At 52.3% G+C, this 22,983-nt stretch overlaps 9 protein-coding genes across 9 annotated transcripts; 5 read left to right on the top strand and 4 right to left on the bottom strand.

Annotated features, from left to right (window-relative positions):
• Window positions 1-46: 46 nt before the first annotated feature.
• Window positions 47-1,054, bottom strand: IAR55_006452 (uncharacterized protein; the record flags this gene model as incomplete). The annotated part of the gene is made up of 7 exons (XM_066949535.1): window positions 47-118; window positions 191-275; window positions 402-448; window positions 591-637; window positions 704-781; window positions 913-1,003; window positions 1,052-1,054. 7 exons carry the CDS (start codon window positions 1,052-1,054, stop codon window positions 47-49), a joined length of 423 nt encoding a protein of 140 aa, XP_066799829.1.
• A 466-nt stretch (window positions 1,055-1,520) lies between these two features.
• Window positions 1,521-2,960, top strand: IAR55_006453 (uncharacterized protein; the record flags this gene model as incomplete). The annotated part of the gene is made up of 6 exons (XM_066949536.1): window positions 1,521-1,709; window positions 1,818-1,978; window positions 2,035-2,132; window positions 2,191-2,285; window positions 2,335-2,524; window positions 2,581-2,960. 6 exons carry the CDS (start codon window positions 1,521-1,523, stop codon window positions 2,958-2,960), a joined length of 1,113 nt encoding a protein of 370 aa, XP_066799830.1.
• Window positions 2,961-3,268: 308 nt separating this feature from the next.
• On the top strand, window positions 3,269-6,535 carry IAR55_006454 (uncharacterized protein; the record flags this gene model as incomplete). Its single annotated transcript, XM_066949537.1, has 12 exons — window positions 3,269-3,293; window positions 3,457-3,593; window positions 3,785-3,889; window positions 4,010-4,255; window positions 4,343-4,666; window positions 4,726-4,804; window positions 4,861-5,074; window positions 5,135-5,300; window positions 5,356-5,547; window positions 5,607-5,783; window positions 5,839-6,017; window positions 6,070-6,535. 12 exons carry the CDS (start codon window positions 3,269-3,271, stop codon window positions 6,533-6,535), a joined length of 2,310 nt encoding a protein of 769 aa, XP_066799831.1.
• Window positions 6,536-8,507: 1,972 nt separating this feature from the next.
• On the top strand, window positions 8,508-11,539 carry IAR55_006455 (uncharacterized protein; the record flags this gene model as incomplete). Its single annotated transcript, XM_066949538.1, has 8 exons — window positions 8,508-8,603; window positions 8,655-8,796; window positions 8,848-8,924; window positions 8,974-9,127; window positions 9,180-10,072; window positions 10,127-10,197; window positions 10,248-10,343; window positions 10,393-11,539. 8 exons carry the CDS (start codon window positions 8,508-8,510, stop codon window positions 11,537-11,539), a joined length of 2,676 nt encoding a protein of 891 aa, XP_066799832.1.
• A 265-nt stretch (window positions 11,540-11,804) lies between these two features.
• IAR55_006456 (uncharacterized protein) lies at window positions 11,805-13,126 on the bottom strand (the record flags this gene model as incomplete). Its single annotated transcript, XM_066949539.1, has 6 exons — window positions 11,805-11,842; window positions 11,894-11,985; window positions 12,055-12,193; window positions 12,335-12,814; window positions 12,900-12,940; window positions 13,008-13,126. 6 exons carry the CDS (start codon window positions 13,124-13,126, stop codon window positions 11,805-11,807), a joined length of 909 nt encoding a protein of 302 aa, XP_066799833.1.
• Window positions 13,127-13,513: 387 nt separating this feature from the next.
• Window positions 13,514-18,009, top strand: IAR55_006457 (uncharacterized protein; the record flags this gene model as incomplete). The annotated part of the gene is made up of 13 exons (XM_066949540.1): window positions 13,514-13,785; window positions 13,857-14,267; window positions 14,324-14,910; window positions 14,970-15,102; window positions 15,157-15,463; window positions 15,516-15,890; window positions 15,938-16,016; window positions 16,072-16,312; window positions 16,367-16,414; window positions 16,474-16,735; window positions 16,796-17,021; window positions 17,091-17,520; window positions 17,676-18,009. The coding sequence occupies 13 exons, from the start codon at window positions 13,514-13,516 to the stop codon at window positions 18,007-18,009; spliced, it is 3,705 nt and encodes a 1,234-aa protein (XP_066799834.1).
• An 85-nt stretch (window positions 18,010-18,094) lies between these two features.
• IAR55_006458 (uncharacterized protein) lies at window positions 18,095-18,942 on the bottom strand (the record flags this gene model as incomplete). The annotated part of the gene is made up of 5 exons (XM_066949541.1): window positions 18,095-18,117; window positions 18,176-18,262; window positions 18,362-18,433; window positions 18,627-18,753; window positions 18,931-18,942. The coding sequence occupies 5 exons, from the start codon at window positions 18,940-18,942 to the stop codon at window positions 18,095-18,097; spliced, it is 321 nt and encodes a 106-aa protein (XP_066799835.1).
• A 279-nt stretch (window positions 18,943-19,221) lies between these two features.
• Window positions 19,222-21,384, top strand: IAR55_006459 (uncharacterized protein; the record flags this gene model as incomplete). Its single annotated transcript, XM_066949542.1, has 6 exons — window positions 19,222-19,255; window positions 19,317-19,383; window positions 19,443-19,559; window positions 19,615-20,398; window positions 20,456-20,805; window positions 20,859-21,384. The coding sequence occupies 6 exons, from the start codon at window positions 19,222-19,224 to the stop codon at window positions 21,382-21,384; spliced, it is 1,878 nt and encodes a 625-aa protein (XP_066799836.1).
• Window positions 21,385-21,471: 87 nt separating this feature from the next.
• IAR55_006460 (uncharacterized protein) lies at window positions 21,472-22,786 on the bottom strand (the record flags this gene model as incomplete). Its single annotated transcript, XM_066949543.1, has 6 exons — window positions 21,472-21,486; window positions 21,537-21,601; window positions 21,857-21,935; window positions 22,070-22,107; window positions 22,181-22,228; window positions 22,552-22,786. The coding sequence occupies 6 exons, from the start codon at window positions 22,784-22,786 to the stop codon at window positions 21,472-21,474; spliced, it is 480 nt and encodes a 159-aa protein (XP_066799837.1).
• Between the last annotated feature and the right edge of the window lie 197 nt (window positions 22,787-22,983).

Genomic DNA, 22,983 nt, shown 5'->3' on the forward strand with positions numbered 1-22,983 from the left:
ACAAGATAGCAAGAAGCAGTCGTGCGTCAGAAATACATCATGAAACCTAATTGGCAAGCAGTCGATCATCTACAGCTTTTGTCGTCAAACCCTCCGCTCCGTCTCGTACCTCCAAGACCTGTATAGCAATAGGAATCACAATCAGCTAAGCAGTCACCATCGAACGACAAAGAGACTCAACAAAGCTGACCTTTGCGACTTGAGCGATCTCTTGGAAATAGCTCAGAGAGGATGCGTGAAGAGTCATCAGCTCTGTCGGTGACCCGCTTGGTGCCCTGCGATGACATAGCTAGTCAGCAGGCACAAGCCACAGTCGGACCGATGCGATAGGTCCGATCCAGGAAGTCAGACGAAGGCAATAGGATGGGATTGAGATACGATGCCTGGTGAAGCTCACGTACCAGTTGATCATAATCAGAGGGTACGATATTCTCCCATCTTTGTGTTTCTGAACGGAGCTCGATCAGTACTTTGCACTTGATCTAAGAACGCGTGGATCATCTCAAATTCAGGACCGATAAGGGGCGGTCCGACAAGAGTGATACGTGGCCCAAGAGCTCTAGAGGTGTGAGTGTATCGAATCAACTTACAAGCTCGTGTGACAGAACCACATAACGAGGAGCGTTCTCCGGTAACTCTATGTAGTCGAAGAATCAGTAATCGGCCCACGTCTGGATCTTCCAAATTTGCGATCAGTCCTCACCTTCGGCGATCTCTTCAACGGATAGATCTGTCAGTTCTTCATCGACAGCCATGGTAAGACTGTTCTTGATGATCTTCACTAAAGATGTCTGAGTCTCAGTTCGTGATTCCCAAAGAAAGAAGGCTGTCTGGACCGGTCCTGACAGGGGACAAGGAGGAAAGGAGGGAAAACAAGGAGGAGGAGATTGGCAATTGAGAGTTATAACCAACCTGAGATCGCTGCATTGCCTTTACGATTGTTGAACCTGAACTTCTTGAGTGCGTCAAGGACGTTGCCAGGAATATCTACTGTTCTCGTGGACTTTGGTTCGTCAGCTGGAAATGGCGTCGCAAAAAGCAATACACATACCATGTTCGATTCAGTGACGGAACTGGAATTGCCCCTCTGGAGATTTCCTCTTGACACTCAGGTTTTAGATCTTCGCTAGAACTACAGCTTGTTGATGCTGCTGCTGCTGCTGCTGCTGCCATCTTCATACATCTCTGGTCTGTGTTGGGTTGTCACAGGGTTCGATACAGCATAGGATATGACGTGTTTGACGGGATCAAATTATCTTCACGCCCCCATTCCCGGTTACACCGGCGGCGATCTCCCCCGCCCCCTATAGAACCCATCTTGTTTCTGCCCGTTGCAGTTTGTTGTTCTAACGGTAAGTTGTATATATTTGTCAAACGTGATCACTCGCTTTCTCCCCAGACCCCTTCATTTTAATCAACACCTACCTTTCTACGCGACCTAGAGTATCGTTCTCCCATCCAGTGCAGCCTCTACACCAGCACTCCCCTTCGCTCTCAAGCGACAACCTCCCACTATCAACATGGGCCTCTCATGGCTCCTCAAACCTTTCGCTGTCGCCTCCACTCTCGCCCTCTCCACTCTCGGCATCCTTTCGCAGCGGTATCAACGAGCTAGATTCTATTTTCATCTGACGCTGTACTGCTCGACGCTTGGTCTGGCCAGTGTCTGGGGAGTGATTGTCAGCTTGTTAGCCACGGCTGCAGGACAAGTGAGTTCTTGGGCTCGTCAACCGATTGCCACCATTCCTCGTTTCCTGCTTGCCTGGCGCTCGTGCCTGGACAAACAAGAAACAAGCTGACGACGATCTTTGGGATAGAGACTCAACATCAACTATTTTGTAGCCAGATCGTTCTACCATGTTTGTGGACCCCTGGTCGGCATCCGCTTCGAAGTAGAGGGCGAAGAACACCTTTCAGGTCTGCTGACGGCGCGAAATGGCAAGCCACAGAGTGCGGTGCTATTGAGCAACCATCAGAGGTCAGCATATTGCCTGCATTTGCATTTGGTTCACAACTGATGTGACTCTCATTCAGTTTCCTGGATATCCTTTACATCGGACGGATCTTCCCCAGACGAGCTGCCATCATGGCGAAGCAGGAGTTGAAGTGGACTCCTTTGTTGGGTCAATTCAGTGAGTTCCTTCTCGCCCTTTTAGTAGTAGATGTGGCCGCAGCTGATGTACGCCACAGTGAGCCTGTCCGGAGCTGTGTTCATCAACCGTAAGATTAGGAAAGACGCCATAAAGGCTTTGGAGCAAGCGGGTGACGACATGAAGAAGAAGGGGGTGAGTGATGTCTAGAGCGTCTCGAAACCGGGCTCATCCGCTACATTAGGTCTCACTTTGGGTCTTCCCAGAAGGAACACGATCTTCGTCACCTGAACCTGCTCTCTTGCCATTCAAGAAAGGTGCTTTCCACCTTGCGGTCCAAGCTCAAGTCCCCATCGTGCCGATCGTCTGCGAGAACTACCACCGCATGTTCGATTCCCGGACCAGGTTCGAGTCCGGACCATTGAGGATAAAGGGTAAGTGATCACCTGACCTGGAGCAGACCTTGCGACTGATCAGCTGCGTCAATTAGTGCTCGCCCCCATCCCCACTACCGGTCTGACAGCCGATGACGTGACATCTCTGGCCGAGTCCACTCGAGAGCTTATGCTGGACACTCTCCGCTCCATCTCTGCGCCGGGACCTAATTCGGACAGCATGTCAAGCTCCAAGACTCTGTCCGAACCCAAACAATCATCAACCCCGGCCGACCGAGGTTCTTCTTCCACGCCTCAACCGGTGAAGCTCGATATCGGACATGCTGAAGAGGGGTTGAGGAAGCGACAACCAGCGGACACCTCCGAGAACAGCAGTAGCAAGAGTGGCAGCGAAGGCCGAGGTGGGGAATCGACCGAGGACGAGATGGACGATGACGCGGTTTTGCTGAAACGACCAAAGGGCACGGAGGCGTGATACGAGATCAGGGAAACCTCGCTGTATATAAGATATGTCAGAAGGGACAGTATGCATCATGTATAATTTATCTATTGGAGGGTGAGCTGGAGGCGACCGCCACGTGGACGAGATGTTGCAGCTGGCCCTCGCCGCGTCTCTTCTTGAAACTCATTCGAGTGACGTTGAGTTGTCATTTGGACCTCATTCCTCTGCTTCCATACAAACTGTTTGTTCTACCGCTCTACGATACCCTGGACATTTTACAACTGCAACCCGAACGATACCTTTGACCGCATTCCTTGATTCTCGAAGCAAAGCTTGTCAAGATGGCGATGGCTCCGCCCCGAAAGGGTATGTCCTCTACCTTCTCACCCTTCCGTCTCGAGCAATGCTGATCCACAAACCTCTCATATCTTCGTGTTCATACACTATCGCCTCCTTGCTTGCTGATCAAAACTTCGCGATCCATTGGCACCATCCATCAAATCACGTCTTTTCTGATCATCAACACCAGGCGAGAACTGGGAGCTTCGTCAACAGCTCAACTCAGAATATCGTGACAAACGAGCAGATGCTATCAAGCGTGTTATTGCGAATCATACTATCGGCAAAGATTGTAGTGGTCTGTTCCCGGATGTAGTGAAGAATATGGTGGGTTGACTGACGCTTCATGGACGACGTGAAAGCAGTATGAAGAGTTGAGAGGCGACAGAGAGGCTATCGTCAAAAGGACGACGACGTGTTGGGGCAAGCGGAGCACATGTTCCCTTCCATCCATTTGTCACGGACACAACGAGAGTAGACCATTAAGATGCTGACATTATGACTTTCGCTTCTATTAGCAAACCGAAGATCTCGAACAGAAGAAGCTGGTCTATCTGTATCTCATGAACTACGCGAAAACCCAGCCTGAGCTGGTCATTCTTGCCGTCAACACATTCGTCAAGGTATGTATGTCACTAGTCCATCTTATGATGCACGCTGTTACCTTCCCACTTGTCGTGATCAGACTGGCTGTCTCCCCTGTCTGCATTCGAAGGCTGACTCTCTCGCTCCTATTCCCACAGGACACAGCAGACCCAAATCCCCTCGTCAGAGCTCTCGCAATCCGCACCATGTCCGTCCTTCGGGCCGAAAAGATCTTGGACTATCTCGCTTCCCCGCTCTCGAAATGTCTCAAAGATGAGAATCCCTACGTCAGGAAGACCGCGGCATTGTGCGTTGCGAAGGTCTTTGATCTGAAACCGGAGCTGTGTGTGGAGTATGGGTTCATCGAGACTTTGAGGGACTTGATCGGAGATGGGAATCCGATGGTGTGTAGACTGCTTTCATTTTTGCTTTTACTTCTGCCCTCCTCGCTTTAGTAGATGCCGTCAAGGTTAATCATTGTGACACTCTAGGTTGTCGCAAACGCCGTTGCAGCTCTAGCAGATATTCACGAAGCGTCTCTCAACCTTCCTCCTTCTCCCCCTTCCTCACCAGGCGGCTCAAGCTCCCCACCACCATCTGCCCGTCCTTCCTCCTCTCTCTTCATCATCGATCAACCAACCCTGACCAAACTCCTCGTCGCGCTCAACGAATGTTCGGAGTGGGGAAGAATCGCGATTTTGTCGACTCTTGCTAGATATAAAGCGGTGGATGAGAAGGAGAGCGAGCATATCTGCGAGAGAGTAGTCCCGCAGTTCCAGCATGTGAACGCGGCGGTTGTCTTGGGTGCGGTCAAGGTGAGTTACCCCGACTTTCCTTAAGATTACAGGCGGACCAGCTGACGACCTTGCCGTAGGTGATCATGATACATATCAAGAATGTGACAAGAGAAGACCTTCTCAAATCTCTGACTCGCAAGATGGCTCCTCCATTAGGTGGGCAACTTGCAAAAAAGTGTACAAATAGCTGAAGCTGATTTGGTACCCTCCAGTCACACTCATATCGTCTCCTCCAGAAGTTCAATGGGTCGCATTGCGGAATATCAACCTCCTGCTTCAGAAACGACCAGATATTCTTGCAAATGAGATGCGAGTCTTCTTCTGCAAATATAATGACCCACCTTATGTGAAAGTGGAGCAGTTGGAGATAATGGTCAGGTTGGCGAATGAGAAAAATGTCGACACCCTGTTAGGAGAGCTGAAGGAGTGAGTAGTTGCACGTGTTTCTAGGTCGATTCGAGGCGGACCAGCTGACCAAGCTGATAGATACGCCTCGGAAGTCGATGTCGACTTTGTGCGTAAGGCGGTCAGGGCGGTGGGACAAGTGGCGATCAAAATCGACGAAGCGGCCGAGCGATGTGTGAGCGTGTTGATGGATTTGATCGAGACGAGGGTCAGCTACGTCGTGCAAGAGGCAGTAATTGTGATCAAGGTGAGCTGAACGACAGATCGGTCCAAGACGTGAAGAACTGACGACATGCGTCTAGGATATCTTCCGAAAATACCCTCACTCTTATGAAGGCATCATTCCCGCGTTGTGCTCCAACCTCGAAGAGCTTGACGAGCCTGAAGCCAAGGCCTCGTTGATTTGGATTATTGGAGAATATGCGGAGAAGATAGAGAACGCGGATGAGCTCTTGGGGACTTTCTTGGACACTTTCAAGGAAGAGAGTTATCCCGTGAGTGCAGTTGGCGAACGCTAGAAATGGGAACGAAAGCTGATCTGAATCATCTTTAGGTCCAATTGCAAACCCTTACAGCGATTGTGAAGTTGTTCCTAAAGAAGCCGGATGAGAGTCAAGGTATTGTCCAGAAGGTCTTGCAAGCTGCAACAAAAGACTGTGACAGTCCCGATGTGAGAGATCGAGCGTACATCTATTGGAGGTTGTTATCGTCAGATCCAGCGGCGGCAAAGGTGTGTGAGCTAAGTGATGAGCGAGGACAGGGCTGATCATCAATGACACGCCTAGTCTGTGGTACTTTCCGTACGACCACCTATTAGTCTTCCCCAAACGACGGTCGCGCCTGCTATCCTGGAAGAGCTCATCTCAGAGGTGTCATCGCTCGCAAGTGTCTACCACAAACCCGCTGCCACCTTTATTGGGAAAGGCAGACTTGGTGCAGAGGAGATGCATCGTCGGACGTTGGAGTATGTACAACGTCCTACCCAGTCTCTGGCCTCACTAACGAATCGAGAGCAGCGCGGAAGAAGATGTCTCTCGAGAGAAAGCCCTTCAAACAGTTGTCGCGGGCAACCAAGCCGAGAATCTGCTCGACTTCGACGCAGACGACGAGCCTGCACCTACCAATGGCGGATCATCGTCGAGAGGTCTCGTGTCAGACGGCGTCATTTCTTCTCAGGCCATTGCCTCTGTGGCCAAATCGACGAACCCGCTAGACGAACTGATGGACCTGTTCTCTACGGCCAGTATGACAGCGCCAAGCACTCAACCGATCGCACCGCCTTCGATCTCAGCGGGAGTCACTGGTCTGACTGGATCGACGTCAGCAGCCAGTTCAGATCCGTTTGCTAGTCTGAGTGGACTCAGTTCCCCACCGACAGGAAATGGACATGGAATTCAGAGTCCGCCTGCGTATCAACCACAGCAGCAGCAGAAGCAGACATCGGGGGGAGGGGCATCGGATGATTTGCTTGGCTTGTTCTAGTTTAGATGCATTCATGGGTGTTTCTGCGTGCGTTGGAGAGCCAGAGTGGGTGATAAGATGGCGAATTGATATACTGACTCATGCATGTGGCTCCTCATTCTGACATGAGCAGTACATAAGTCCGAACCTGACCTGAGTGACGACATGAGAGCCGACATGATATGGTAACGCAAGTAGAGTCGATTTTGACGACGAGTGACAACATGTACTCTGCCCTCACTAAACCTAAGAATAGCGCCGGTCCCTGCATCATGCCTCGTCCTGTATCTTGTATGGCTACAGGACAATCACCTCCCTGCACTATCGACTGTTTAGGGGATATCTCCGTGTGCTTCCTCTCACTTTCTCGATCTCCCACCTCGAGCTTCACTCGCCATTGCGCCAGGCTCACTCCTCTTCTTTGTCATCAAGGACCGCAGATATCTGTGAGCATTCTCTGAAGGCTTGAACTCCCATTTCTGACCGTCAATAATGATTTCAGACTTGAAAAGCCATGACGAAGAGATCAGTTCCTCCGGTTTGAGAGTGAACGGTTTCCCAAGGTTCAGCATAGACAAAGACGATCCTACGTCTGGCTGTGTAGCAGTGTTCGTAGCGTTGCTGGCGTCACCATGGGTTAAGCTCTTAGTACTGCTTGTCGTCGTATCTATGGTAATTAGGTGAGGTGAGGTGGGTACCGAAGTAGTGTCAAACGGCATATCTGTTTGTTGACTTGTTGTACTTCAGCGATAGATATTTGCCAAGGTGTATTGAGTTGAACGTTTGCACCACCAGACACTGAAGATGAGGTGGCGAGAAGGCTGGATCAATGTATATATCTGTGTTCACGAAAGTCAGAAAATAAAGCAACCTTCTTACTCTGTGTTGGAAGTCGGTCGCTATCGGGTTTATCTGCCTTCGACGTGAATCGTATCCTTCGAGAACTTAAAGGAGGACAAGGAGTCCAGAACAATGGAAGATTCAACACGTCAGTCTGACGATCATGGGTGACACAGTGGGTACGTCATTGCCTGTCAGACTACACAGAACAGAGAACGCGTCAAGGGACTCTTGTTCTTCTCGAGGGTAGCAAGGCCGTAGGGTGGGGGAGGTGGGGCATGATGAGGATCTCGGCTCTTGTGAGATACGCGAGTGAGAACTCAAATGCTCCTTGCCGTGCTATTTAGCAGGACACTGACGAGCAAATTCTGTACGTTAGGTCGGAGGCTCATATGTCAACGCCCTTGTGGCTTGTGGGGGCAGTGCTGATGCGTTTTGGCAGGTGGATCAGAAACGAAGCACGAATGATTCATCTTGCTAGATTCTGACGTATTCAGATTGTCGGGTCGGACGTGGATTCGCTGTGAGGCCACTATCCCCTAGAGGCCGCCCTGTCCGATGCTATCTCCCAACTTGAAGGTACTCATGGTACCATCTGGTCCAGGTATATCCTGTCACTGCTATCAGTCCTAACCTCACCCAGAATGGGACCACGTGGGCGGTTCTGTGCCACAAACCGCCGGCTAACGTTGTGATGGGATGGACCGAGTAAATCAACCTCCGTCATTGCTTTTCTTTTGTTTTCCCTCAAAACTCGTTGTCTCTGGTCTCACACGCATCTTGGGCTCAGCGTCAGGTCTCTTACACTCTTGAGTGCTTCCCATCCTTCGTGCTATAGATATCTCCTTTCTTGGGCTTTTAACAAGTAGTACTTCTGGGGATCGAGCGGTGACCTCGCGTCTCAACCTGGAAGCATTTCGACGTGCTCATCTGCGCCGCTTCCTCTGACCACACTCGAGATAGGCGGATCTGCAAATGAGAAGTGCTGCAGATTGAGTGAGTCCTCCATGTCCCCTCTGAAACTCCGAGATGGCCGTGTCATCGAAACCGCAGTCCGGCAACACCGTTACATCCTTTGTTGTGACCCCATTTCTTACCGCCTGCTCACACCGCATTCCTTAAGGTATACTCCCACACTCTGTATGCACCCACCATGTCGTCGCTACTTGAAATATCGGCTCTACAAGACCAAGTCTCTTCGCAGGGAGGAAGCTCGATAGCAGGTTCGGAGAGAGGTATATCTCCCATTGTGAGTACAGCCTACCTCAGCTCTTGAAGTGTCGCTGATCAATCTGCTCAGACACACCCGTCCGCGCCTGAGATGTCACAGTCTCTATCGGCGTCTCGCACGCCAACCTCGGCCGAAATAGATGCGGTCATTGCTGCTGCTATCGCAAATGCTCCTCCACCTCCTCCACCGCCTGCTGATTTTGTCGCAGATAGTGAGTGTCTTGTTTGCAATTTCTGGGAGCAGAACTGACCATGAGCCGCAGTGAATCGGTCGACCACGCCTCTCATGACCAATCTTCTTCCAGCGGCTGTCGGAGTCGATGGTAGAGTCAACCTTTTCGTAGGAAATGTGAGTGAACAACACACGAGCAGGGCTAACAGAGGCCTAGTTACCGTACCGAGTCCGATGGCAGGACCTGAAGGATCTGTTTCGAAAAGCTGGAACGGTATTGAGAGCGGATGTGAGCTTGGGACCTGACAACCGGAGTCGAGGGTATGGAACGGTGTTGATGGGCAGTCGAGAAGATGCTGCGAGGGCTATTGGTGTGTTCATTGTCTGCCAGCCGCTCACATGGGCTGTACTAATGCCTCGCAGATCGCTACAATGGGTACACATGGCAGACACGCACACTGGAAGTTCGGCCCGATCGCCTTCCACCAGAGTATGAGCCTCAATCCCACCAAGCACACCAGAACGCTCCGCGTCCACCCATGTACAACTTCCACAATCTGTCAGGCAACGGTCACCCACTGTTTCCCCTTCCTGGTCACCTCACACCGCAAGGAGGACCAGGTTGGCTCCCAGGACAGGTTCCCGGCCAACGACCGTTCTCTGGCCAAGGCGGCCACCATGGGATATTCACGGGTCTTTCGCCAGGGTGCGCACCGATGTCGGTTTCCGGATCATCGCCCCTACCAGGTGGTCAATCCCCTTCCTCAATCTTCGGCTCGGTCCCTCCTCCCCTTAGCGTGCAGAATACCGGGGGACCATTGTATCCCCAACTCGCAGCGTCCCCTCTGGCCGGTTCCTTAACGGCCGGCGCTGAATTGGCTCCCCTGCATGGCGTTAGTACAGGCAGACATGATTCCGATACACCTCTCTCACACCCAATTTCGCCTGATCCGAATCTGCCCTTACAGGGTACATCCCCGCCGATCTCATCAAACATATCTCGTCCCCCTTCCGATCACGGCAAGCTGCCCAGTAATGCATCTCCGTCTAAAGATAGTGACGGTCTGACGGGTCGCGCTCCTCCCCCTGGCACTCTGGGACCTCTTCCTCCCCCTCTTTTCGCCGGCGTCAAGGCGGTAATCTCTCCTCCGAATGCTGGGGAAACCGTGGCGAGTGTGGCGGGCGCTGGCGATGGTGCAATCAGCCCACCCAAGGTCCAAGGGCCACTCATAGCATCTATGGAGGGGCTGTCGCACCAAAGCATGGGTTTAGGGCCGCCAAATACCCTGCACGACCGAGTGATATTCGTTTCCAACGTGAGTGGTGGTCCAGACTTGCAGTCGTGATTGTCTCACTGATGTCGGAAGCAGCTGCCACTATCTATGCAATGGCAGGATTTGAAGGATCTCCTTCGACCAGCTGGTACTATCATCCGGGCAGAGTGAGTCCCACATCGTTACACTGGATCATGTGCTGATATCACTGCCTTAGCGTGGCGACCGATTACAATGGAAGACCTCGAGGCTTTGGCACAGCGCTTTTTGCGATCGAAGCAGATGCAGCTAGGGCCGTAGAGATGTTCAACAAGTGGGTACATCCGCTGGTTGCTCTGAGCGACCTGCTGACCTACATTCAGCCGCGAAATTGGAGGCTTCCGTATACGTGCTCATCTCGAACGGGACAGTCATCCTGAGCAGATGCAACGACCCAACGGTATTGGTCAAGAATCAAGAGGCTTTACACCACCTCCACAAGCTGATCTGAACGGATCTGCTCCTTATCCTGGCCAAACCCTTCATACTGAATTTAACAGGGGCTTCGTGCCCCATGACACTTCGTCAACCCCGACCAATGGGTCCAGTCCCGGCGAGACTTCTCCTGTAGCCAAACTTCCCTGGAGCCTGAATACGTCGCTTCTGCAACAAACACCAGTCCGAGCAAGTCCTGGAACACCCAACTTCCGCCAACATCGTCATCCCGGGCCCATCTCCATGCCTTCTTTCTCCGCCATCGATCAAGGGAACCCTACAAGCCCGTTCCAATCACGAGCCCTTCCACCAATGACCCCGTCTATGCCCGGATTTGTCTTCAACGCGTATCCGGAGACGCCTCCCATCCACCCCCACTTCATGTCACCGGGTATTGGCCCTTTCTCACCTGGAATCCCTGTGACTTCCCCTACGGGCTTCCAGTATAATCCATTCCTCAACCCTGCACCAGGAGCACCTGTCAATCGATTCCCACAACAGCAACAACCCCAAGGTGGGTCGGCTGCTTTGGCGACGCCATCAACTCAGGCTTTCCCAAGTGGCCAAAATGCGATACACCAATATGCCGGACCACCTGGTCAACCTTTGAACATTTCTCAAACTCTGGCTCAGGGCCAGTCTCAGGGCGGCCAGGAATACTTCCCGAATGTACTTTCTCAGTCTTCAGCTCCAGATACGCCAACTCCCAAGATCCCAAGTAGAGCACCCGCTGCATATCCGTTGAATGCGAAGGATCGGCTTGCACCCACAGCGCCGGCAATACCTCCGCCTTCGGGAAATGGTGTAGGAGTGGAGCATGAGCTTGTAAATCTCGCCAGTAGCTTATCGCTGAGCGAGATGCAGAACTCAGGAGGAGGTACTAAAACGCCTGAGAGTCCCGGTGAGATGAGAAGATCTGTCAGTGGCTCGATTGTGAAAGAGCCAGCTGGTGGATCGCTGTCGGGCGGGAGAGCAAGCATGGACGAGCAGCGATTAGGCGATTGGGAGAGGAAAATTGGTACAGGCGGGAGGTAGATTGACCGGAGTTTTTCTTTTGAGCAAAGAGGTTTTTTGGCAAAGATTTTTCAGCATTGGCACAAACGGACTTGATATACAGTAAATAGTGACGAGTAACGGTCTGGGAATATGGGTGAAACGGTAGTGAGGCGTAATGTATGCATGCATGGTCTTTTAGTACTTCTAGCAGATCTATGGGTATCGGTGTGGTATGCGGGGTAAATGTATACGAGTCAGGCATGAGGACAACGGGTAGGGAGAATACGAAGTGAAAGGGGGGTGATCAATGTCTGCCTGCCCTTTCTTGCGATGCATCTTGGACTAGCAGCTGGAGTCAGCCAAGTGACATAAGGGAGGGAAGGACAGACTCACGCTTGTAGGCTGGATCCCAACCTGATTCAGAAGAGGGATTGAGGAGTAAAGGATTTGGTAAAGTGTTTGTGGTAGATCCCAGTGATGTATAGCTGGAGCCATCCCATCGGAAGATCAGTATCCATTTCCGAGATGATCGCCGGATTGAGAGTCGTGCTCACCCTATGTCATAGAGGACACAATAAGGGACATTCAGTTCCAAGAGAAAGTCCCAGATGTCCGCGTAGGTCCAATGGAGGATTGGATGGATTCGCAGGAATTGAGGCCATGCTGGGTCGGTATACGCTAAGATTGGGACTTCTGCAGGAATACAGGAAGGGAGCAACGGTTCCTCAGCTCAGCTCAAGTTGTATGGCGTCGAGATCGCTTTGCAAATCTTCTCCTGTCGGACGAAGACGAGATGTCGAGATGTTTTTGCGGGTAAAGGAAGTGCCCACTTACCTCCATTAGGATCACCCTGTCTCGTCCCCACCAGAACGCCTTGAACACCGTTCCCGCCTCCACAGCCGAGATACTCTTCCAAAGCAGCTTTCATCCCCCCTCCAAACCTATACAGATCCATCGCATATCGTTTCGTACAAGAAAGGACGAACTCGTCCAGTGCCGGGAACGGATTGGGTGCCGTGATATATATAGATCGGATGGGCGGATACGGTGAGCCAGAATCAGACTTCGGATGATGATGTGTTGCATGGGGATGGGAAGTCGGTGGGGAAGGTGGAGTAGGGTTAGGAATGGGGAGTGGTGGTGGGGCGGTTGCAGGAGTTTCGGAAGATGATGAGAGAGGCCTGGATGTGGGTGAGGCCGTTGGGGCAGAAGGTACTTTTATGGATCTCGAAGGAGTGGGTCGAAGATGTGAGGGTGTGGACTTGTCGTGATGGGCATATAAGACCGCAGCGTAAATATGGAGCAGAACAGTGCCTGTGTGTTTGTCAGCGGAAGCCTCGCGAGGACAGATCACACCGCCAGGAGGCGATTATCCCACACCGAGGACGAAGCAACGTACAGTCTTTGCCGCCATTGAAGGAAATCGCAATGGCTTCCTCTCTACATATGTATCGTCAGCTCTTCTTTCCCCGCCGCAATCGCAGTTTGAAAGGACAGCTGCCCTCACCCAAGATGCTCAAGAACGGTCTGTACCAGGACCAATGCCTCCTGTATCAGTAGACCCAGTCGATCGGGCTGGGTCGCCCGTTCCAGGACTGCTAGCAAGGAGGAGGGAAGGTCGGACATTGCGTTCGTCGTTCCAGAGGAAGGATCGGCTGAACCGGTCAGATCAGATGTGGACGCACGATCTGATCATTGAAAGTCGAATAACGAGCGAGTGGTGGAACACGCGATGATCCAGCAGAGCAGCACGCCGGCCGGTGGTGACCGAGCACAGGGGATAGGCGCGCCGGCATCATCCCTAATCACCTCTTCAGCACGCCTTTCGGACCGATGCAACATACGCGAGACGACAGCAGCGCCAGAGATCTTACCTCTTTGTTCTCCTTGTTTGAACCTTGTTCCTTCCTTGGCTCAAGTTATACCTGACCATCCTCGATTCATCTGACGACGAGAGATGGAGGTCACCAACTCGTAGTCTCCTATCACTACTGGCAGCCATCTCACAAAGAAATGACATCCACGTCGAACGGTGCAGTAGCTTCTAGCTCGACATATGCACATCATCTACCGCCTGCCGCCCCTCTTACAGCCACGACTGCTCAACCACCGTCCAATCCTCAACTGGGACCTGGACCGTATTTCGATTATCCGACGCCGTCGGAGGAACAGATCGAAGACGAGTTACCGCCTTATTTCGAGAGTGAGAATGTGGCTCTGGGTCCACTGTTGGACAGACTCGTGAGGAAGGGCTATGGCGACCTGAGATTTTTGGTAGGCGAGGTGTAAGTGGAAGCTTTAGGTCGAGCTGTCAAGTCATGGATCGACGCTGATGCGCGCACTCTCGCTGGTGTAGATTACCACCTCTCCCAACGAAACAACGTCCCAGACATGTCATAGATTACGCCAAGACGACTCGGCAAGCTCTTCTCAAGTATCTAGCTATCCTGCGATGGAAAGCAGCGGCGGATATCCCTCACGTGCAATCCACCTCTTCTTCGACAGAACTGCCCTCGACGAACACACAGCCGCTTGGTCCGACGTCTTTCCCCACCCCTCACTCCAATGGCGATTCCAACGACACGTCGCCAGGAGCCTTTGTCGGGAAAGGTAAAGCCAAAGCTCAACCTAATGACGAGGTCACGATCATCAAGGGGAAAGTCACAGATGCAAAGAGAATCCAGTATTATTTCCAGCATCAAAACAGCCAACATGATTCCGCCGTCGTCCATCTTAGGCATGTCACGAAAGGAATTGAGGGTCTGAGGTGGGTCCACACCGACCTCATGTACTCAGTTTGACTTTATGCTGACCTCTTTTTAGGGAGAGAAATCCGGACTTGCTCACCGCTATGTCGCTCCTTACCACGGGTACCTACACCCGTCTACCCACATCTCTCACCGAACCATATCTCCCCAAACCTCGCCTGACGAATGCGGCAATCCTTAAACTGCTGAAACGTCTCAATCGTCAAATCCGCTATCGATTGCGATGTCTCGACTACCTCCCGCCAGAGCTAGTCGTCGAGGGTATTCATGATGGGCGGATGTATGTGAAGGGAAATGGCTGGAGGGCAGAGATGACAGTCGTAGGATTCGGAGAAAGCGCCAGGTGGTGGTTGACAGGTGTCGAGTGGGGTTGGAAAGTGAAAGAGAAAGGGACGGACGATCCAGGTGGTGTGGAAATCAAAGGGAAGACATTTGAAGGGGAGGAGAGACAGGGTATATTGGATTTGGCGAATCTGGAGGTGCTGCCTCCGAGGGAGGTCGTAGGGCAGGGGCATTCCAATGGGGATGTCGTGGTAGAGACACCCGGAGGCACCGCGGCCAAGGCAAAGGCTTTGGATGGAGATTCGGTCAAAGGGAAGCAGACAGTCGATGCGCCTCTCGTCAGACTATATAATCTACTACGTGAGCTGACTGACTTGCGTGCCGGAACGCCCAGAACCGCAGCTAACAATCATCCGCAGAACATCTCTCGCTGTCATATCAGCTTGAAACGCTTTTCTCACAAGCTGTGACCCTCAGTCAAGGCGAATGGCGAGGTCAGCTGATTGTTGAGATGGATCGGACGGCGAAAACGCTGCGGATCAAGTACTGGATGTGAGCATATTCAGTCTGCGAGCAGATCGGTGGAAAACTGATCACATCTTGTAGCCGTCCACGACCCGTCCAGGTCCAGCAACAACAACAAGCCGCTGTCGGTCGGAAGGCTCCTCCGGCAGGATCACAAGGGGCGCCTCGAGCGCCCATGTTTGGAGGCGTCGTCAGCATCTCGCTCACTGAAACGTCTGCTCTCCAGAGCGAGGCAGACACTTTACTTGGTGGTCTTTCGTCCGGAGGTCTGACACCGAGCGAGAGGGTATTGAACCTGGATTTGGGAGTGAATTGGGAGATTGGAGAGGTGGGCGTTGGAGGTGGATTGAAACTGGGAGATGTCATGGATCAAGGTCTATTACGAGTCGTGAGTGCTTATGTGATCAACAAAGAGCAAGCGCCGATGCCCTTGAAATCAGGACCCGGACTCGTTAAGCCTCGAAGACATCCTCTCAACGTCTACAAAAGCTCATGCCGCTCATCTTACAAGAGTGCACACCGCGGCACTTCTCTCGTCTCCACGATTTGTACAAACGTTACTCAATCAGCCCGATCTACGGGAATCCGATGATCCGATGTCATACCTCCCGCTCACTTTGCAAATCCCCTTGCCTTCGAGACATCGCCTATCTTCCCTGCTCATTGGCGTGTCATCACAGAACGGATCAATTGAGATTGAAGACGACGGAGCGGTTGGGAATGCAGCGAGAGCCGCGAGGGTAAAAGTGGTCATGGCCTCGGTGAATGAGGGCAAGTCAAGATTGGTGGACGATGTAGGGCGACTCACCATAGCAGTGAGTGGCATCTCCACGAAGCGGGTCAGATCTGATGGTACCTTTAGGTAATCACGGAGAATATGGAAGACCAGATGAGATTGATGGGCTGGCAGCCAACGCGTCAATTAGCCCTTCGATCGCAGGGTGAGCAAAACTCACTCTTTGTTTCATGGGTGAAGCTTATCTGTACACATCGCAGACCTGGCAAAAGTAGATCTTCACCCCGCTACCACCATCTTTGTGCCTCTTCCGACCTCTTTGAGCCACTACTTTGTCGCAAAGGTCACACCGAACGGTATCGCGTTCGAGCTTTTGAAGTTGAGCAGAGTACCACACGAGGTTGGGCTGGGGTTCAAGTATGCCGTCGGAGATAGGACGTCAATGGACTTGGCCAAGTTGAGAGCAAGGCGGAAAGGTAGTGTGCCATCGACTGGGTCAGCGTGAGTGTCTACGGATGACGTGACCCAGTGACCAAAGACTGAAAACGTGCACAGTTATGAGGTCGATCATCGCGATTTGAAAGACCTCTTCATCTTGTGCAAGTGAGTAGAGATTCTTCTCTCTTCCGAGTCGAGACTCTGCAGTCTGACACGCCGCGCAGTGCTCTCGTCGCCCAAACAATCGTCGAGCAGCAACTGAAAGACCGCTCAATCCCATACACACAGCAGTATCCGCCCGCTTCCGGTCCAGGTGCACCAAGGAGTGCGTCTCCACTGGCAGGAATGGTCCCTACAGTCTGTGTGGATGTAGGCGACCTCCTGAGAGGTGGGGTCAAAGGGGGTGGTGGCGGTGCGGCATTGGAAGTCGCAATGCCCAGAGTGTGTCTGCAGATCGAGGGGTGGTGGAAAGGTGGGCAGTGCGAGGTGAGTTGGGCGACTCATCTCACCTTTAGTGGACTCAACGAGCTGACGAGTCTCGCCCAGGTCGTGACCATCGTTCAATTGCGACACCAGCCATCCATGGCTAGTCCCAGCGCAGATTTAGCAGACGGCGGCGATACAGACGCTGCATCTGCGCGCGCAGAGGGAATCACCTTTGATCCGACGTCCTCAATCGTCAAGTTCCGAGCCAAGGACATCTCACGATGTGTCCCTTCGTTCCTCGAGCAGTGGGAGAGGTTGAGTAAAGTCATTGTCGTGGCTGGCGAAGGTGAGTTGCCGGACCAATTGTTCATCTATGTTTGGAGTCTGGGCAGAAGCTGAGTACGCGATCACCTAGTCAATCGCCTGAACAAATTGGACGCGTTCAGAGATGTCAAGATGCTATCGTTTGACCTACGCAAGGCCACCTTGTCCTATGCTAAGGGCTACAACGCATCAATCACCTACAAGCCGAATGACGACTCGTATCAAGTGACATTCTTCCGCGATGCAGCGGTGTCCCTGTCCCCAACTGAGTCAAATCCCAACCATAACCCGCATGACATCCTTGCGCCACTGCTCAGTGCGAAACTCAACGAGCTTACAGCTTTTACTACCTTGCAAGGCGAGGCAGCGACGAACGGATCGGTAGGGAGAGAGTTTATGGGTTTATTGAAATCGACCTTACCGGTGCTACTCGTGTCGCGTGATATGAAGAGTGATGGTTGGGCTTTGGTGGTCATGGGTGTAAGCGGGTTCAGGCTTGTCAGGGACTATGAAGGCAGAAGGTGAGTTGGAGATCCACTTTGGTGTGAGAGTCGGCAGTTATCATCACAGAAGAATACCGGCACGCGGAATCGAGCTGGGCAGGAAAGGAGAAAGACGGACTGGCAAACAAGGGATCGCTTTTGAGCTTGAGTCTGGCTGACGATCCAAACATTAGATACGCCTTCGAGATCAATCTGCTTCCGGATCTGGAGCATTACCTAATCCAGGATGCCATCACGCCTCGAGGACCCGACAAGATTGTAGATACGTACACAGGTGACCTGACGGCCATCGGCATGGAGCAAGTGGTCAAGCATGTGTTTGACATCGAAAAGTTGGCGGGATCAAGTACAGCCGAGTCAAGCGTGAAGGGGAAAATGCCACCTCTGGTCAGACTAGACAAGGGAAGGAGCCTGATGTGTGAGGTGGAAAGGGTTGAGAGGGTTTTGAGAGCGATGGGGGAAGAGGTGAACAGAGTCATTGGGGCGACAACTTCATCGGATGGATGAGGACATCCCTCACGCGTCATCTTACAGCATAGCGTTCTGGCATCAATCAAGCATGCACTTGGTCTATAATACACATGCATCGCGACTATTGGAAAGGGTTTTCGATTTCTACGTCGCACGTGGAATGATCAGCGATAGAATAGCCAGCTTGGTGTGACCAACTCACCTGCTGATCCGTCTGTAGGACTTATAAGAACGATATTGGGACCTCTCAGCACGACCAGACCCAATGAGCGCGAGGGAAGGGTGTTGTCTGCGAGAAGAGGGAAGCGAGGTCGATGTCAGCGGATTTATCGCGAAAGAACTGCTCCGGGATGGCGAGGCGCGAGCAGATAGATGAGCCCCGACTCACTCTCGTACTCCTCCACGACGTCGTCCATGACCAAGTTCATGAGTTGATCGAAACCCTTCAATGTGCCGGTGACTACAAGAGGTCGAACGATGTGATCAATATAGGCATTCCTCGAGTGGCTCCTTGGGTTCTTCATCGCCCATGCAAGCATGCAATCAGGTTCACCTTCACTGTCTCTGATCGAGGCCTTACGAGGTCCCCAGATCACTATACTTTCTCACACGCCCACCAATCACAGATAGACGACCCCGGTCTCGCAACTCACCCTCTCTACCACCCATGAATTTGACCTTGACCGACTTGTCCACATATTGAGCGAGGTTCAAGATCGATTCTCTCTTTTTCTTCTCGCCTTGTTGGGGAGCACCGCCTCGAGAGCCTCCTCGGCCGCCCTGCGATAAGTCACGGTGTGTCAGCTTGGTGAGCTCGTGGAAAGAAAGGCGAGACGGGTGGAGGGGTAGCAGAGAAGATTTGGAGCAGCTGCCATGCCTGCCGATGAAGGAAAAGAGCGATTTGGGACGGAGAGGAGGGGGAAGGAAGCTGTCCCTTCTTATAGCCCAGTCACTCACTCTACTTGACATTTTGTAGATGGATCTGGAGTCAAGGGAACGATGCAGGCAACGAGGTGATGTGACGAGTTGATTGTATAATTGACCGAGCAGAGGAGGTCAACGAGCAACGAGATTCCTCCCTAAGATCACTCGAGCCACGTGGAGCTCTAGGGATAAACTTGCGAAAAATCAACTCTGATCAATTCACCTCCTCACCACAGACATCTCTGTCTGTCACCTAGTTTGAACATGTCTTCTTTAGTCACTCACTCCCTCTCTCCCTCACAGCTCATGACGCAGCAAGCAGCAATGACCTCCCAGCAGACCGACCTGTCCTTCAAGCGTGAGCGCTCGGCGTCCTTTCCCTCGTCAAGGCACCAGCTGATGATTTGTTCCTCTCCCAGTGCTCAGCTTGTTAAGCAAGGAACGAGCTGTCTACGGACTTAGAAATGGGGACCACGAGCGATATCGGTGAGCTGCCAGAGCGTCATTGACCCAGAATGCACAGCTGACGTCGGATATGACTGCAGACGCCATTGTGCGAACAAGATTCATCGACTGCGGCAAGTTACCGGGACTACTTGCGGGAAAGGCAAGGTGTACAAAGCACCTGCTCAGATCGACATTGGCACCATCAAGGATATCAAGTGAGTGCCAGCGAGCACCGGCCGCGCTCTCAATCAAGCTGACGACCTCAATAAGACACCTCCAACTGCTTGTCTTCTCCGCTGAGAGAGCTCTGGCCCACTCTCACGAGCTCAAAGCTCTCAAAGCCAAAACACACAACATCAAGCGCGACCAGATCTCATGGCTTCGAAGAGGTCTCAAACTCTCCACTCAGCTCTATGATCTCGTCCAATCTCTGTCGTCGTCTTCTGACGGGATGGCTCTCAAGGTCGATCAGAGGACTTTGGCGGAAGTGACGATCTACCATTTGACGATTCGAGCGGAAGTGGCGTTCGAACGGTCTAATTGGATTTCCGCTTTGTCCGACTTGGCCGTCCGTCGACGACTTCTCACTATCCTCGCGGAAGGCGCAAAGGATTCGTATGAAGAAGCTCTAGCCACTGAATTCATCGACGCTCAAGATCCACTCATCCGATTCTGCGCCTACAAGCTCGGTCGACCCGAATCTCACGATATCGAGGGAGTCATGAAGGATGTCGACGAAGAAGTCATGGAAGAGGCTCTACCCGGTCTGAAGAAGCTGACCGAAGGTCTGAGAGGGGAGACAGGTGTGGAGGAAATGGAACAGGGCAGAAAGAGGTTGGAAGATGTGGAATTCGCGGGCGAGAAGGTCGAACTGAGGAACGCCGAGATTGTGGCCGTCATGGTCCGAGTCCAAGAGGTTCTGAATAAGTTGGCAGAGGGAAAGAAAAGCAGGACGAAGGGCAAAGGCGGGAAGGGGATGAAGAGTTGGGACAGGGTTTTGAGTGTTCTAGGAGAAGCTGAAGGCGTCGCGAGGAAGTTATTGGAAGACCATGAGGTAAGTTCACTAGTCATCTGGCGCTGAAGACTTGCTGATTCAACTCTCACCGCTTAGTCGTCTGGCTCTTCGACCTCCTTGCGGTCTGCGCGAACAGCCCAAGCCCTCTCACTCGCGCACCAATACATCATCTATCTTCTGCTCACCCACCGAATTCAGCGAGACCTTGCCCTTGTCGAGACTCTATCTTCATCTTGCCCATCACTCCCGTCCGACCCCACCACCTTCAAGATCGCTGGTGGTAAAGCCCGCGTCGAGGAAGTGATCAAGACTCTTGGAGGGGTGATCAAGCTCTTTGACACGGTTTTGCAGAGCTTGAGGCAGGCCAGCGGGTTGAGCGTTGTCCAGGAGAAAGAGGGAGTTCGAGGCGGTGTAGAGGGCCTTGAGGCATATTATCATGCCACAAAGTGGGTCATTGCCCGAGTCATCCCCTGACTGAAGCTGACACGCAAGACTGCAGATGCTACAACCTCGCCCGTCTGCATTGTCTGCACCCAGCTCCCTCTCACGGCTCAGCCATACAACTACTGTCCGCTGCTGCTTTATCCATTCGTCAAGCGAAATCATATCTCGTTGAACCTGCCACGCCACTCGAGGAAATCATCGTCACTCTTACCCCGTCTGAAATCCAATCTCTCGAAGCTAACATCGCGTCCCTCGACAGCGCTGCGAAACGAGCTTTGTTCGCTGAGAAGATTGACAAGCCCGTCTTCTTCGACATGGCTTTCAACTATGTCGATCTGCCAATCGAAGAACTGGAGGTCCAAGCTGGAAAGAGAGAGAAGGTCGAGCAAAGCGCTGTGGGCGCCGTTGCGGAGGTGGCAGGAGCTTCGGTCAACAAGGTTGTGGAGAGTGTGAAGCAGCGAGGAACGAGAGAAGCTACGCCAGCTGCCACTCGGGATGACGATGAGGAGGTCAGCCACGGAGCCAAAGGTGGAGAAGGGAAGAAAGGGTGGTTGGGAGGATGGTTTGGGAGGGGTAAATAGTGATTGGCAAAAAGGGTATAAATCAATGCATATATCTCATAGGGGTTGTTGTGAAGATGTGCAATGGTTGGATTGGGATGGGTCTGTCTAATCCCATTTGACCTGAGTCGGCATGAGCTTGGGTCATGGAGAACATGTTGAGCTGTACTCACTTCGGGATCAAGTTTAAACGCCTCGTACGATTCTCGATTGAAGAAGGACAGCTCGGTCTCGTTCTCTGTGAAGGGGGAGACTCGTCAGCTCGTCGAAGAATATAGGTAAAGCTGACAAGGTGAGGGAAGAGCGAGACAAGGAATGGCCGCCCTGAAGCTTGGCACGGAGGCAGGCGGGCAGGCGGGTGACGGGAATGCTAAGATTCAGAAGGGTGAAGAGATAGCACTAAGGACAGCGAAGAGCTCGACACATTGCATTGACGAAGGAGATGGAAATAGAAAGCGCAACATCCGCCGATGAACGAAGTTGTTTGACTCACGAGCTCCAACGTCCGCTAAGATCTTGTCCTCATCCAATATCCATTCGTCATGATTCAGGTTGATGATGAGGTTTGATGTCTTTTATTCGCGTTGCTCGTCAGCTTTCTGAGAGGGATACTTGGTCCGTCCAAAACGTTATGTCTCAAAGCATCGACCTCTGTTCTTATTGGACTGGCGGAGATCAAAGGGAGAGAGAGAGCTCATTCACTCACTTTTGAGCCATGAGCAACTGTATAGAGTTTCATCGTATCTGTCCGGTCCATCCTCTCTGTCAGCTCAATCTGACAAACCAAGTGTGTTCGAACAGGAACAGCAAGACTTGCCGAGTTTCAATGTGCGATATGGTTTGAAGCCTGATTGGGTCTTGATCGCTATGTCGGAAGGAGAGAAGGTGGCCGGTCAGCTTTCGATCATTTTTGAAACATCTCCCTTCCCCTCCAACGGCCCGTCGGTCTCTCTTTCTACCCAGGTGCCGTCGCACTGACGAGACCTGTGAGAATCTCTTCCACTCTCTTTTACAGCTCTGTCGCCCGTCTTTGCCCTTTCGTTGACGTTGTCCGTGAATTCCTTCCTAAACACCCCTTCCTTGCTACACCTCAAAGCCCCCTCGAATCTGTTTTCTCAATAGGATCCTGCCCCTGACCCCCTAACCTCACCCCAGACACTCCCGCAGCATTCTCTTACCACCACTCACCTTCCCTCACTCTATCCATCAACTGCCCCACAGTCAAATTCCGCAAATCTAGATGTTGCAAGACCAGACTCTTCTGCGTCCGGAATTCGAAACTCTTGATCACTCGGACGGTCAAAGTCGCATCTGATATCGGATGGAGTTCAGTGGCCAGCGGTTCGTGCTCTGATACGAATGCCAGTCGTTGGTCCTTCGTGGGTCTGCTAGAGCTGGCCGTGGTCTCGATTGGTTCCGACATAGTCGTTGGACGCGGACGAATTGGTCTCTTCGTTTGAATGGAAGACAAAGGCTCAGCAACAAGAAATGTTCGAGAGTCTAAACAAGTCTTGCGAAGAGTGGAGGTCTTTCATCCGAGCTACTCCAAAGTCCGTGGCTTGATCAAGAGAGCTAAGCTACATTCACTGGATGTCCGTCCGCTGGCCATCCTTGCCAGAG

This window comes from Kwoniella newhampshirensis, chromosome 14 (assembly GCF_039105145.1).
Source record: "Kwoniella newhampshirensis strain CBS 13917 chromosome 14, whole genome shotgun sequence".
NCBI classification, from domain to species: Eukaryota; Fungi; Basidiomycota; class Tremellomycetes; order Tremellales; family Cryptococcaceae; genus Kwoniella; species Kwoniella newhampshirensis.